Source organism: Propithecus coquereli, unplaced genomic scaffold (assembly GCF_000956105.1).
Source record: "Propithecus coquereli isolate 6110/MARCELLA unplaced genomic scaffold, Pcoq_1.0 Scaffold124, whole genome shotgun sequence".
NCBI lineage: Eukaryota > Metazoa > Chordata > Mammalia > Primates > Indriidae > Propithecus > Propithecus coquereli.
Window position 1 is genome coordinate 3,707,410 of NW_012136525.1, and position 15,355 is coordinate 3,722,764.

At 53.2% G+C, this 15,355-nt stretch overlaps 1 protein-coding gene across 1 annotated transcript in view; it reads left to right on the forward strand.

The window, feature by feature from the left end:
- The window catches only part of ANO2 (anoctamin 2, calcium activated chloride channel), a 361,968-nt gene that overhangs the window by 273,281 nt on the left and 73,332 nt on the right, over positions 1-15,355 (forward strand). Inside the window, exon 18 of the mRNA XM_012637807.1 lies at positions 1,789-1,984. Coding sequence (XP_012493261.1) covers positions 1,789-1,984 — 196 coding nt within the window. The remainder of the gene's footprint in view (positions 1-1,788; positions 1,985-15,355) is intronic.

The following is a 15,355-nucleotide window of genomic DNA, read 5'->3' on the forward strand; positions in this document are numbered from 1 at the left end:
TTGGGGGAAAAGAATCTCACACCACATTTTCCAGGCTCTTACTGTCTGGCGGTGACAATCCCAGAGGAACGCGAAGTGAAAATGTCTACCTTGTTGGAGGGGGTGATGTCATGTCCAGGTTTCCCACTTACATGGTAGCCGTCCACCCGCCCCTCGTTAGTCCTACACACTGGTGGCTGATGTTTCTGCGTCTCCCCGCCTCCACTCTGCCTCCCATGGAGTGTTTTTCCCATCTAACCTCTTCTCCACCCCTCTGCACTGCCCCCCCCACCACGTAACCTTCCCCCCTCCCAGAGAATGCCACCTTCCTGCCTTCCTAATCACACCACAGCCCGTGGGGCAATTACTGGCACTTCTGAAGCACACGGGGATAAGGAGCTGAGTCTGTCACTGGGGCACCCCAGGCCTCCCCACCCCTGGGGCACCTGCCAGAGGTCTGAAGACATTGAAACCCAGGCACATCTGCAACCCATTGGCAACCCACCTGAGTGTCATTCACACTGTTTGCAAAGCACTGCCCAAGCCAGAGCCCCCTCCCCTCCCTTCTCATCTCCTCCCCTTCTCTCCCCCTCCTCCCCTCCACTCCGGAATGTGTAGTCCACTGCAGTTTATGTGTTCAGGGGAGCCTTCCACCTGCCCTTTTCTCTCCTTGTATTTTGCATTTAGTCCTTCATAGCCAGTGCCCCTGTCCCCTGCCGCCCAGAGAAGACAGGACCTAAATGGCCTCCTTTGCAGAGAGAGTCCGAAGAAAGAAGACTTCACTTGACTGAAGCAAACTAGAATTTGCTCTGAGCAGGGCGTGTACCTAGCAGCTGCCTCCCCCCGCTGCCCTCTCTGAGAGGCGCGCTCAGGGTGCTGTCTTCTCATAACATCGGGTGCTTCCTGGGAACGGCCCTCCCTTGGTTGTGATGGGGAGCGGAGGGGAAGTGGGGACATGGAAAAGGAGTGGGGCTGTCAGGCAGATCTAGGTCCAGGAGAGTCCCTTACTATTTTCAGATTCTATAAAGAGGAAATGGGGGGACCCTTAGAGGTCAAGTGGCTGGTAAATGTTCTTTGGGAGCACAGCAGCAAGAGATTTCTGCACCACGTGAGAAGCCTGAGTCCTCCATTCCCAGTCACCTGGTAGAGAAATCTTATAGTGATATTTTGCTCATCCTGAGGTTCATCTCCTGGTTTATCTCCCTTTCTTTTTCCTTTGGACAACCTTTCTGCCTCCACCCATCAAGCCTCCACCCATCGCTTCCCCGCTCAAACATCTTCAATGCTCCCACGTGCTCTCATGGAAGGTCCAGTTTAAAGCCCGCTTCCTCCGCAGACTATTCCCCGACCGCCCGATCTGCCTGCTCCTCTGCACTCTGAGTTCCCTCAGCAGCTATTCTTCTCCCCTAGCACTCAGTGCCTCCTCAGGTGCTATTTACCGTGGTTTAAAAGGAGTTCATCTTATCTCCATAGCAGATTGAAAGCTCTCTAGTGAAAGAAACCACGTCATGTGTGCTGCACACTCTAGTGTCCAGCGTTTTCATCCCTGTGTGTGTGTGTGTGTGTGTGTGTGTGTGTGTATGTTATAAACTGCTCGAAATCTGATGAAAGCTAAAGACACGCTTCCCTGGAAAATGCGCCCATACTCGGGATTCTGCCTGAGTTTGGTGGGTTTGCAGTTTCCTTTCTGTCCACCAAGAAATTTCAGATGAATAATATCTGATAGCAAATAGCGCTGTTGGTTGAGCAAATAGTAGCTGCTCAATAATTGCCTGCTGACATGTCCTTCTCTCTGTTTTCCCTGAACAGATTGCCCTGACATTCTCGATTGTCTTTGGGGTGATTGTGTATCGGATCACAACCGCAGCTGCTCTGTCTCTCAACAAGGCCACGCGCTCCAATGTCCGGGTCACAGTGACAGCAACGGCGGTCATCATCAACCTTGTGGTCATCCTCATCTTGGATGAGATCTACGGTGCCGTGGCCAACTGGCTCACCAAAATCGGTACTGTGCCACGGACTCCTGCGGTTGTCCTAGGGCCCGTTAAACATGGTCAATTCAGTGTGCGCAAGGTTTTTGGTGATAATGACCCAAAATGAACAAAAGGGACAGGAGCAGGATGCGTTGTGCAGTGCGTTTCAGTTGGAGGAGTGAGGAAGCGCAATGCCCGTGCACTTGTGGGGCCTGCCAGAGCACTCCCCCAAAGGCAGGGATCCTTCCTGTACCACTCTCCACCATAGTCCTCTGACCCACGAGTGCCTCATGTGATAGGCACGCACCATCCCCTAGGGATCGCCCGTGGGGTCTATTCTTTTTGGCCTAATCTAGAGGCAAGGCAGACTCAACACTTCCTGTTGAGAATTGCAGGGCTTTAGCTCTCCTCATTTTCCCAGCAGCCTTTAGAAAGTTGAAGAAAGCCCCTTGATACTTGAGCCCAAGAGGGTCTTATCTATCCCTGTATTGTCAGAGGCCCCAGAAAATCCACACATTCCCCAGGCACTGAGCAGACTTCAAAGAGGCATATCAGACTTCCCAAGCCTCAAGCCAGTGAGAAAAATGCAGTGGCCTCAATATTCAGACGTGTCATTTGAGCCACAGCCTGCTGTTGTCTGAGCGCCACATTCTGGCATTGGGCAGCCGCTTGTTAGGTGGGGGAGGGATGAGAGCTGAGACCCTCTCCCCATTGTATTTACCCTGGATGGCCTGGAGGCATCCCCTCCTCGTTTGAACTTAGGGAGCTCCCTCTTGGACTCTAGGGACAGGGAGTCCCAGTCCCCTTCTTACAGGGGAGCTGAATTGACAGTGTGGATGGTGCCTTTACCTCCCTGACTGATTAGAAGCCAGACCCTTGATAGGGCAACCGCCTCCTCATGAGGCCTTTCCATGAGAACTGGAGAATTCCCGAAACTTACCCTGTCCGTGCCTTTCCACAGAGTGGCTTCTACTGCGGCGCTACACGTGGTGGGCACTCACCTTCAACTTCCATGTCGATATGGGCAGTTCGCTGTCAGAGAGACGGCTCTGCTCTCCTCAGCCGTGTGCATAAGTGTCATCTGCATTTCTTCATAATCTTCTTGAGGGAAATAAGTGGAGAATGTTGATTCAGTGCATTTAATGATATCCACGTGTCTATGGAAGCGCTTGGGAGGAGCACCCAACACTCTGGGGACCCAGGGGAGGCTTTGGTGGCAGTAGGTAGTCTTGTCTACTGGAGAGCTCAGGGACGATTGGCAGTCAGACAGGCAAGGGTGTAGGGAGGAGGGAGTGGGCAGGAGGGGGAGAAGTTTCCTGCAAAGGACACCAAATGAGAAATACAGCACTGAAGGGCGACATCGGACCCCTTGGGGTCAGAAAAGGCACACAGAGCAGTGGCACGTGAACCACTGGGATGGGTGGGCAGAATTTTGGTGAGGTTAGATGCCAGTGCAGCAGAAGCTTGGCATATGGGAGGAAGAAAACATGAAGCATTTCCAAGATGCCAGAGGAGCCTGGTGTGGCAGGTGCCCCATGGTCCAGGGCACAGTGTAGTGGGAAACCATCTTCCTGGCCTGCCTCCTGGACCAGCTGAGCGATAAGACAAAGGCAAAGTAGACAAAAGCCAAGATATCAGCTACAAAGTGGAAAACGGCTACATTGGAGGAAGCGGCTTAGCAAGAGAGCCCAACAGACATTCTCTGCTGGTGGCGGGGGACTTAGGACTCGGAGGGACACAGATCACCCGCCTGCTGTGGCTGCTGGTACCCCAGGAAGGGCAGAGGAAGGGGTGGGCGAGGGCTGTCGGTGACCTTGCCCAGACTGACCCATAAGATGAGCTACTCCCCCTCTTTCACCGAAGAGGAGAGATGAGTGAGGTGGGATGGAGGAACTGGGAGTGGAAACAGATGTCCCCGCCCTGACACCACAGAGGGTTTTGTGAAGAGTGTGGCAGGAGGGGAGCTGCACACTTGCAGACGTACTCAGGGAAATAGGATGCATGGAGCGGGGAGAGGCGGATAGCCATCTCGTGTGAAGGACGTTATTGATAGTGTGGGCAAGAAGACAGGAAGTAGGGAAAAGAGGAACAGGAAGTCAGTGATGATGTAGAAATTTCTTCATGCAGCCCATTTGTGTTTCTTTATTTTACTGTATTTCACTTTTTCGTACAGCTTCAGGTAGTGGTAAAGATGGAAGATAAGTAGAGTGGCCGACAGTCAAAAACTCATGAACAAGTATTTAGTGAGTATAGTGAGTACTTCCCATGTGCAAGGTGGGGCCTTAAACTCTTGGTTAAGGCCATAAGCAAATGCACCATGAAGCGGTTTCCGCAGGGGGAAGCTGCGGAACAGGGCGATGCGCTGTTTCTAGCAGCCCTCCCCTGGCCCAGACAACCCGCCACTCCAGGGTTAGACCTGTGCCCAGTGCTCATGAGAAAGCTGGTGCACTGGGAAGGAGGTGACATTCTAGCAAGTGCATTTTGTCCCCTGTGACAGTGATGCTCATAAAGTGTTTTTTAACTTAAAAAAATTGTTTAATCCCATCCTGTCTTCACAAAAACTCTGTGTGGCCAGCAAGGGAAGTATTATATCCTCATTTTACAAAGGTTCAAATTCAGATTCTACCTGTCAAATGTGAACGTATTTTGTGCTACTTTGATGTAAGTTTCTTGCAGTCTGTCTTGAAGAGCTGTTTGGGGTCTCCATCAGGAACGCACGCGGGCATCGTCCTGGGTTGTTGCTCTCGTCTGTCTTAGACTGGGTATTCCCTGAGGGCTCACAGAGGTGCTCGTGTGTGGTGGAAGAACCGCTGCATTTGAGAACCTTAGAGTTCTAGACCTGGCTCCTTCTCCCTCTCACTCCCTGGCGCTGTGGCTCTGGGCAGCAGGGAGCTTTCTACGGATCACCACACCCGTCTGGACTGTTTTCACAGACTAAGGCCTGTGCTGTTGTCCTCACCACTTTCTAGGGCCCTCTATCTTGGAAATCCCCATCCAGCCAACCTTTCTCCAACAGGGTTTGCAGGCCTGACTCCCAGTCAGCCCCCTCCAAGAGCTTCCCTCTGCCCTGGGCCAGTTGTAGACTAGCCATTGAGACCCTCAACCGCCTTCTTTCCCCGTGCTCCTCCACTCCAACTGGCCCACTCGACTCACTGTCACCCCAGCCCGCCCCGTGTATCCCCACCTTGTGCCTTGCTCATGCTGCTGTAACTGTCATCATGACCCTCCGCAGCCCTCTGCGGATCCTTTGCTGGCCTCTCGGCCCTCAGGGATTTTCTTCTCACTTCTGAACTCATCTGGCACAGATCCTTCATTCACTGGGTCATCCATCAGCTGGGTATGGACTTCCTACTGTGAGCCAAGCACAGTTCCAGGAATGCAGCAGTAACAAGCAACAAGGTCCCTGCTCTCGTCGTAAGGGAAAGAGGGACAGTGAGCAGGGAAAATTCACAGGGTGCGAGGCAGATGTGATGGGATAGACGCTGGTTTGGGGCTGTGGATCCATGGTCAGGAAAGGCCTACAGAGGCAATGACTTACAGCTGAGACCTGAGTGGCAGGAGAGAGCAGCCACACAAAGGTCTGCAGGGAAAGCTCCAGGAAGATGGAACAGCAAAGGTAAAGGCTACAGGCAAAGCGTAAGCTGGGAACATATTGTCTACACTGCTCATTGCGTGTTGATCATGTGCTGTGGATCTTAGCGCTTGCACTTGTGTGTGCTCCCAGTATCAGAATAGACCAGGCTCTGCTAATCAGTGTAATCAATGCATCTTAAAGTCTCGGCTGCGTAACATAAAGGTGTCTGTGTGTTCTTGCCCGGCCTACATACCTAGTGTGACAAGGCAGGGGTCTCTGCTGCACACAGTTGCTCAAGGACACAGACTGGCAAATGCCGTCGTAGACACCGTATCAGGGAAAGAGTCGAGGATCAATAGGGGCTATCAAATGCTTCTGTCTGGAAGTGTATTTACCCCTTCTGCTCACAGCTCACTGGCTAGAACCAGCCTGATTATGAAGAACTTGGAAAATACGTGGAACCACATGGCATTCCAGGAGCAGGAAAGGTCCAACCAGGATGCAAGGCCCCTGAGAGCAGCGACTCTGTCTTTCATTTATTTTTATCTCCTACACAGTACCTGGCCCGTGGTAGATCTTAGCACGTATTTGTTGGTGCAGCTATTGGTGAAATACATCTCTCTCTCCAATCATGTGTTCAAAAATAAATGTTTCAAGCAGTGGGCATAGGCTAGATATCCTTTAAGCCATGGTAGAGGCTACAGTGAGCATTTATGTGCTCATTATTTCAACTCCGCCTGCCTACAAAAGGACTTTAGGAAATAGTGAGATAAATAAGGCAAGTGCAAAGTTGTCATGATAGGATACAGTGACTAAAGACACAAGAAGGCTATCAGAGGACTTGAAGATCCTTAATGGCAGAAAATGCCCACACTAGCAGAGATGGCCCCGCAGAGTGGGAGGGGACCAGTATACCCATGGCAGAGGTATGGTTTCAGGGCTCTGCCAGGTGTCCACAGGGACACAAAACCATGGATAAAGCCACCTAACAGAATGAGAAGTCTGCCAGGCTCAGGGGCTTCCTTCGCTATTCTCACGCTGGGTTTAATACCCGTCTGGCTTCCTGCCCCAGATCGCCTGATAGTTGAGGAGGCTGCGACTGTGTGCTGGGCTCACCAGGTGCAAACAGCTGGTGTAAACAGCCCCGGCAAGTCCCCAAGTGCTTCCTGCAAGGCTGGGTGATGGGAGACCAATTTCCTAGGTCTTCCTCAGTAGGCCCAGATGTCGGGCCTATCTGGAGTCCATTCTTCCTACAAACAGTTATGACAAAAGGCAACGTTTGTTAAGTGCCTTGAGAGTGATCAGCTTAGCAGTGGTAGAGAAAAACAGCAGTTGTCTCCCTGACTGCCATAACAGCTACAGTAGTGGGCGTGGGTGCAGGACATACTGGAATCTGGAAGTGACACAGCACTGGTGAAGCAGGACAGGGCTGAGCCCCGGGCTGGTGGGAGTGGGGCTTCTAGGGAAACGGGTGAAACTTTGGAGCCTTGGCTGAGGGGGAGCCTGGCCGGCCAAGGCCCCGTACGCAGAGTGTGTAGCAGGTGCAGCGAGCATCAGTAACCGGAGTGTGCGTCAGGGGTGAGGGGTCCATTGAATGGGTGAGATGAGGTCTGTTCATTCCAGGAGGGGTCACGGGGGGTGTTCCAGGTCCTGGGGGAGGAAGCAAGCAAAAGCTGGGCAGGTCACTGGGACCCTGACACCCAGGCAAACAGGACAGGGCTCAGGCAGGTGCGAGGCTCGTGCATGAAGCAAGGAGACAGGGGTAACTGAGCCGACCAGCTCGAGGCGTGCTTCCTCCTAGAGGTGTGCTGTGCCCTGAGCCTGCTCTCCTGGGACCGGGATGCCTAGTGCTGCTGAAAACTGTAGCTCTTATTATAGCTGACACAGGCATGGGTCAGGCGTGGCCTGGAAAGGGGCCCATCTGTACTCCGGCTTCAGGGATTCCTCTGGTCGGAAGGTGGGCCTGACCGCAGGCCTCTAGGCTGAGTGATCAGATGCCATCGGCCTGCCTTGATAGATAGGCCTGCTCTCCAGTGCCAGCTCTGCCGCCTCCTCTTCCTGCCTGTCCTCCCCTTTTGAAACTCTGTGCAGAGTGCCGGGTTGGGGCATGGACCTACGCACTTCATTCTTCCTCCCCTTGGCTCTCTCCAAGTCACAGGGTTGGGCTCCTTGAAGGTACTGAGAAACATGATTGAGTCAAATCAAAGTCACCAGTGCTTATGGAAATGGCTGTGCTTGTGCGCTGCTTAACATGACTGATCACTCACTCCTGAGCATCGCTGCGCCATGCTCCTGCAGTGGGGCCAGGACCCGGACGGAAGAGGGGATGGGGAAAAGGACCTGAGCTTTACTGGGTGCCTGCCACGTACCAGGCACTGGGTGGCGTACTTTGTCCCACATGGTTTTCACAGTAACGCTGGGAATTGGTCATTTCCTTCTTTTACTCATGAGAAGGCTGAAGAGGTTTAGAAACTTGACCAGGTCATACAGCGCATAGGGGTGTGTGAGTGTGCATGCATGCACGCCCGCTCACCTGTACTGCACACGCATGCACACGCACACTGCTTATCATGTACCATACCACACACACGTGTGTGCGCACACATGCATGCCTACTCACCCTGTACCGCACACTATTCTAAGCACTTTACGTGTATCAGTGTATATAATCCTCAAAACAGCCCCAGCGGGTAGGTAATCTTAACACTCCCATTTTAGAGATGAGGAAACTGAGACACAGAGGGGTAAATAACAGGCGTGTGGTCGTAGAGCTGATAAGAAGTGAATCTGGCCTGTGTCCTTGCTGAGACCGATGCTCTACTGCCTTGTAATATGAGGCTGCCCTTGTTCCCCAGGAAAGTTTAAATTTGTTGGGAAAGCAAAAGAAAACATACTCAAGGCTCCAGAAGGTTTAAAATGCATGCACCAGACATGTGAATGACAAGTGGTGGGGGGTTCTCTGGGAGCAGGGACAACTCAGGGCTTGGATGCCCTGGCGGGGAGGACTGCAGAGGAGCAAGCTCCGACGACAGTCCCCTCTTTCACAGGCCCACGGGCATCAAAGACTCTCAGACTTTGGGGTCCTGTATGCTTTATTTAGTTTTAAAAAAAGAAAGAAATTTTTAAAAAATGCAAATGCCACCAGGATGCCTTCAGTCTAAACCTATTCCAGGCTGCCCTCCCCCAGGGGGAGTGTGCCACTACTAAGGAGAGAAGAGCAGGAAGAACGGGAAAGGGAGGGGGAATCTTTACCAAAGACACACATGGCTGCCGGGCCACCAAAAGCTCCTTAAAGGAGAACATTTTGGATGTATATGGATGGAGCTAATTTTCTAAATGTGGCGATGTGTGTTTTTAGAGTGCAGGGTGAAAGTGTTGGCTTTGTTGGGCTCAGTGCCCTGGGATGAGGGGCGTCTGCTCGCGCGGCACAGCCTCCTCAGGGACAGACCCCCAGAGCCAGGACACATGGCCGGGCCAGGCCAGGCGTGGGCTGGAGAGGGGAGCCGGCCCTTCGCCTTCTTGGGGGGAGACCACAGTGCTGGCGAGTTGAAATCCGGCCTGAGAGTGGGGTCTGCTGGGGTGTATTCCCTCCCCCCCGTGCTCCCAGCCCCTGACTCGCTGGGTGGCCTCCGCTGCCCATGTGCAGGCTGGGAAGGGTGTGGCCGGAGTGATTCCACCCCTGTGGGAGGGCCCCGTCCGTGCTGTTGGCTTAAATTATTCTAAATGTCGTCTGGGAAGGAGAGAGATGGTGGGGGCTGTTACTATTAATAAGACGATGTGATTATGGTTATAGCCCAAGCGTGCGGAGAGTTCCTACCGGTTATATGAAACTATTGTCAGTAGTACTGCTATTATGCTTTTCACAGTTCAGTGTAACTGCTAAGAGTTCCTTCCACACATGAGCTATAGCCACGAACACGTCGCTTTCGCTTCTCTGCTGAATCGCTGGAGCCCTCATCTCTGCTGTCAGCAAGGAGTTCCACCGATGCCCCTTCCCTCGGACTTCTCTGAGAATCGGGGACTTACACCGTCCAGAGAGAAGAGAAGGGGTTGAGGTGGATTCTCTCTTTGCACCTCTTCTCCCCAGACGCCTTCTCCGCCTGACTAGGGGGTTGGGGTGTCCCTTCCCTGCTTCTCCCAGATTCGCCCTCCTCCTGGCAAACGCAGCCCTTCATAATGACAGCTCCTGCAGGATGAGTCCTCCTTCCTGGTCCTTCGTGGGCTTCAGACATGCCATTTCCTCTCCTTGTCCCTGCGTTGCTGTCAGTAGGGTCTTCCTTACGTTGGCTTCCTTTGAACCAGCTGAGGTCAGTCCTGTTTCCTGCTGCAATCCTGAGTAGTGGCGGGGTTCGGGCCAACGTCCACACTGAAACGGGGGTAGGACCAGCCTCTCGCGCCCTGGAGTCTCGCTGCTACACCACACTGTCATTGGATACCAGCCGCACCCGACAAGAGAGGCTGGAGCACTGCTGAGCTGGCCCTGCCCTGCTGCAGGCCTGGACAGCATGAGCTTGTCAGGGGAGGACACTCTTCTCCTTCGGCGGGGGGCTCCGTGGAGGGGCTGCAGCATCAGGGTCCTGCTTGCAGGACACAGAAGCACCTCCACCTGCATCTGCAGGATGCTCTCCAACACACAGAGCCGAGGGCACCCTCCCCTCCCAGGAAACCCACCCTAGGAGCACAGAGCTTGTCTTCTTACACCTTCAAAACACAGCAGATCTGATGACACTGTCTCACCTCCCTTCGGAAGGAGGCGACTCTCAGTGACTCCAGGGGACCCCACCTCTGCAAGTGATGCCAAAGTGCTCACCCCTGACCTTCCAAAAGGACTCTGTCAGGGATTTTCAGCTAACTTGCTGGCCTCCCTTGCACTAAAGACGTGGAAACAAACGTGCAAATCTCAGATGGCGGCACCTTGCCACGCTATAGCAATGCGAGCAAACGTCGGAGCCCTCACGCTGTGCGTGGAGCTTGCCGTGCTTCATTTCCCTGCTCTTCACCCCAAATGATAAAGGAAGGTGCGGTTTTAGGAATTAGACATCGAGGCTTGGGAAAATGAATTCACCTGTTTGGGGACTCTCGGATGGAAGTGTCTTTTGATTTCCAGCCCAGGATCTCCCTCCGTTGTGTCACAGCCTGTGGATGCTGTACAGGACACAGGGGACTGGAGGCAGGAAGGGCTCGGGAATCGCCCAGTCCACCCTCCACTTTGAGGCTTTGACTTGCTCAAGGTTCTGATTCCTCAAAGCCGGTCCACGGGTACTTTGAAGGAAAGTTCTCGATTCACATAATGCTCCCCTGCCTTGGGCCGTGACTCAGGGGACAGAAACACAGGAGCCCAAGCACTCAGTGTGCCCAACTGTGAGCTCTTAATTTTTCCTCCAAACCTGTTTCCTTTCACCCATTCTTTCCACCAACCACCCGAATGCTCACACCTAAATTTGAGTGTCATCCTGGCATGTTCTATCTCTCTCTCTCTGTCTCTCTCCCAGTCTCTCTCCAGGTGCACCCTTCCTGTTTAGGTCCCCTTTTCCTTAAAAGGAGATGCCCTAGGGACATTGTCATGTTGGGCTAGGCTGCTGGCCAGCATAGTAGGTCTCCTGTTCCTTTGTCTGGGGATAAGAGTTACCTTCCTGACTCTAAGGGAGTGGCCCCCCACGCTAAGCAGCTCCCAGGGTGCAGGAGTGTGCCACACACACCGTCCCAAATCTCTAGCTCAGGTGCTCTCAGCTCCCTTAGGCGATGTGCTAGCCACGGAATTTCCCATCTGGCTGGATTTTCTAGGGTGAGTCATGTCCCATGGCACAGCCAAGGCAACAGCATCACACTGGGGGCTCAGACAGTCCCTCCACACCCCACCCCTTGTGCAAATGGAGGGAAGACCAGATGGTCGGGCTGTCAGAAAACACTGCTATTTGCAAAGGCCTGATCTGCCTTGGGGACAGGCAACAGGAGGAGGAGGCACCTTTGCTCCTGGACTTAGCCACACAGGTCCCTGCTTCTGTCCAGGGCGGTGCCAGGGCTGGCACTGGTGGAGACATCCACGTGGGCATCTCCTCATTCTGCCTCGCTGCCATCGTTACGCATTCGCTGGCTGGGCTGTTGGGGATACCAGTCAGGAGGAGCTGGGTTTCCAAGGTCCAGATTCTGCAGCTGGCGTCCTCTTGCTGACCGTGCTGCTTCCGTATGATTAGGGTGGAGCTCCGGGGACTTTGAGTCCTAAGCTGGCCCCGTGGGACAAAGCTGAGCTTTCATACTAATTATTTTCCAAGGCAGTTTACAGCTGGGTCATTTGCACTCATATTTTTTCATGACAGGATGCCGCAGAGGTTTAACACTTAGACGAAAGGGGGTGGAGGTGCCAATGGCTCCGCACAAGACACCTCCCTGACTGTCCTTTCTGGCCCCACGTGGACTCTGCCCTCTGCTGGGGATCTACTCCCATGGGTCGGGATCAGGTGAAACTTCCAGATGGCCTTGAATCAGCCTGGGGGTGCTTCCTAGGGGGGGCGGGGGTCAGGGGCACATGAAGGATGGAGAGTGTTGCCTGTCCACCTTCCCACACTGTCTCCAGCTCACCGTCCCCCCCTTATACCCACGTAGTGATGGAGTCTAAAGGCACCTTATCTGGAGTTGCATGAGGCACAGGCTGGACCGTGTCCTCTCCAGAGACCTCTGTCTCGTGAGGGTGTCCTGCTCAGTGGCCTGAAATGCAGACTGCCCTTCCTGACCTGTAGGTGTCATGTCTGCACGTTCCCAAGTGGACTATGGGGCTGCTCGTTCCATTTCCCCAGCCACGTAGTCTGTCACGGGCAGGCGAGGCTCCCTGTGTTGGCTGTTGAAAGGGGTCTGGAAGCCAAACAAGCTCCAGGCTTGGCGCTCCCCCTGCCCTCACCGCCAGGTGCTCCCTGAGACCCCTTCCCCAGCAGGCCCGCAGGCACACACCATGGCTCAGAGCTTCTCTGGGTGGGGGCACCCAGCTGATTTAGTGGCCTATCAAGTAGATCTGGGTTGTTTATTGGAAATGCACATTATTTATGGTGGCTCATGGCCCTAAAGCACAGGCACAGGCTGTTTTTAGAAATAAAGCTAATAAATAATAGCCAGGCCTGTGATTTATCAGTATGGAGGAAGGGAGCCACTCATTTCCAGTTGGAGCAAAGACATCTGAAAGGACCAGATTCTCTTTTCAGAGACCTTGGAGGAAATTCCTGTAGGGACCGGGAGATCTGAGCACACACGGTTCAAAGGGGATTATAAAAGGAAATTGAAGACACGTGCCAGTCCGTACCTCATCCCGGTCCCCTTCTACACGTGATTACAAGATAAGTTTTCCAAATTTTCAGACCCTCAGACCTGTTTACTCATTTTTTTTAGGCGGCATTGGCTTTAATTTTCTTATCCCCAAAATGTTTAAAAGAGATGTGATCCGCTGGCAGTGCTGTTGAATCGGATGCCTCAGGCACACTGGGAAGAGGCTCAAATTCCTACTGAAAAAAAATTAAAAATTCTGTTAAACAGGTTTCCCCTTCCCCCTTCTCCTTCCTTACTTCCCTCCCTCCCTCTTCCTCCTCCTCCTTCCTTCCCCATCTCCTCCTCCTCCTTCCACTGTGTCTGTCTCTCCTCCCCCAGTCTGTCTCATCTGTAACCTGGATCCCGCAGGGCCTGTGGACAGGCGCTGCCCCTGCCTCTGTGCCCATCTTAAAGTAGGACTAGGTCCTCCAGCACGTCCCCCAGGAGCAAATCCAGGGTACTTTTACTGAGTCTTTACTAAAGATTCTGTGAGAGGCAGGGAGGCGGCCACACTGCAAACCACACAGCGGCAGTTAATGGACATTCCCACTGGGATCTCTGCCCTTCCCCTCCCATCGCACCGACTCTCCCCTTCCTGGGTTGTGCATCCAGCTCTGGCACCCTTATTTCGTGTTGACACTCTTTGGGCTGTTCCTTTCTTGTGTGGGTTCACCATCATCCTGCTCAGCAAAGAGCCCCTCCTTAGGATTTGTCCTCTTTGCAATGTGACAGGGCACTTTTAGTACAGGACAGATATTTTTTCACTTTCTCAAATAATTTTTTTCCCTACCATTCATTCACTCATCCGTCCATTCAATAAATGTGCATGGTAGAGTACACCTGGCAACAGCTGTGGTCTGTCCAGACGTCCCTCTCTGGCCTTGCTCAGTGTAAAAACCATCCGAACTACACAGAGGGGGTGGGAGCAGGGGTTGGGGGTGATGGGGTTAAAAGCCACATGAGGGTTCAAAGTTATGAGGTCTTAAGATTGAAAGTGACCTTGGAAATCAATGGCAGACATTTCCACCTGGGCCTCCGAATTGTCTCCCGTGGTCAAGGGGAGGCAGAATCGGGACAATGAAGGGGATGTGGAATCTTCAGCCCGCGAGGACCTGATGGGCGTAAGTCACACAGGGAGGCGCTGGCCTCTGTCGGGGCAGGATTTGTGACAGGGAGGGGAAAGGGCTTGGATTTTCAAGAGCTTATGAAGTGTTTGTTAACGTGCATAAACCAGAGAAGAAATAACAGAAGTGGCCGTGTTAGCTGTGCATGGCGAGTACAGATCGTTATCCGAATGATTATGGGATGAAGCAGCACGGGCCTGCCCAGGTCTTTTATCTCATGGGGCTGTGTCCACCCAGGCGTGTCCGGAAGGAGAAAACCATTAAACTGTCTCCCAGCTAAGGGACAGAACGGTAGAATTTTCCAGCTTCATCTCCCATAGAATCACAATACTGTCTCCAGATTCCCTGGCAGGCAGTGCCACTGGCAAAGTAGCACCATAGGACCTCTCTGCTTTCCCACTCTCAAGTCCCCTCCCAGGGCCAGGGGTCCCGGGGTGCACCGCTGCCTCTGGCTGTCTCCCTAGTAGCCTCTGCTGGGCTTGGACCCTTGCAGATGCTGTTGGGGTTTGCGTCGAAGGCCCCTCCCTCGCTCTGCTCCCGTTCTCCAATAATACTCTCTCACTACGGCATCCCGGCTGCGAAGGTTCCGCTCTGAATTATTGCAGGCCTTTCGTAGACCTCCAAAATGTTGTCTTCCTCTCCCAGTTTTGGAGGATGTGCTGATCGGAGGATGTCTGAGTCAATTCCCAATGATCGTTACCAGAAGGTTGTCAGAGCGTCCCACTCAACACTACCTCTCAATCCATTTCTCCCCACCGACAAGTGACCACAGGCTCAGCAGGTGTACAGGCCTTGCCACCCTCAGTGACCACTGGGCCTTCTCAGAAACACTGTCCCCACTTCCCGAGGGCTGGAGTCTTCATTTAGGAATGTCACGGCTAGTATCTCGGGACCTGTCTCCCCCAGAGTCCTTTTCACCACCCACAGTAGTCACTTTAAACACCTTAGCTGCGTAAGCACATTCCATAGAAATGCGATAAACCTCCAACATTTAGTTCTTGTCCCTGGCTCAGTTCAGACAGGTGTTTGGGGGACAGCTTTCCACTTGGTGATCAGGGGTCTGGTTTCCTCCTTCTGCTGGTTCCCCCATCTTCTAGGGCCTTGACGTCTTCCCCGGGAGATGAGGGGAGAGAGACAGAGAGAGCAGAGAGCTCACAGGAGAGGCTGAGGACAAGACGCTGGTCCCAGCTCCCTCCTGTTGCTCCCATCTAGCCCTGTCTCCCGGAGGAGGGCGGGTGTTTGCAGAGCCCTGGCCAACCTCGGCCTCACCTTCTCACCCAGAAGGCCCAGGAAGCCTTGTGTAGGCAGAGCTCTTGGGGGTCTGCTCTTATATTCCAGGGTTCTTCTCCCTTCTGTAACCCTTGCTATAGATGCATTTTTAATATTAAAATCTGTATGTGTCTACGTATATA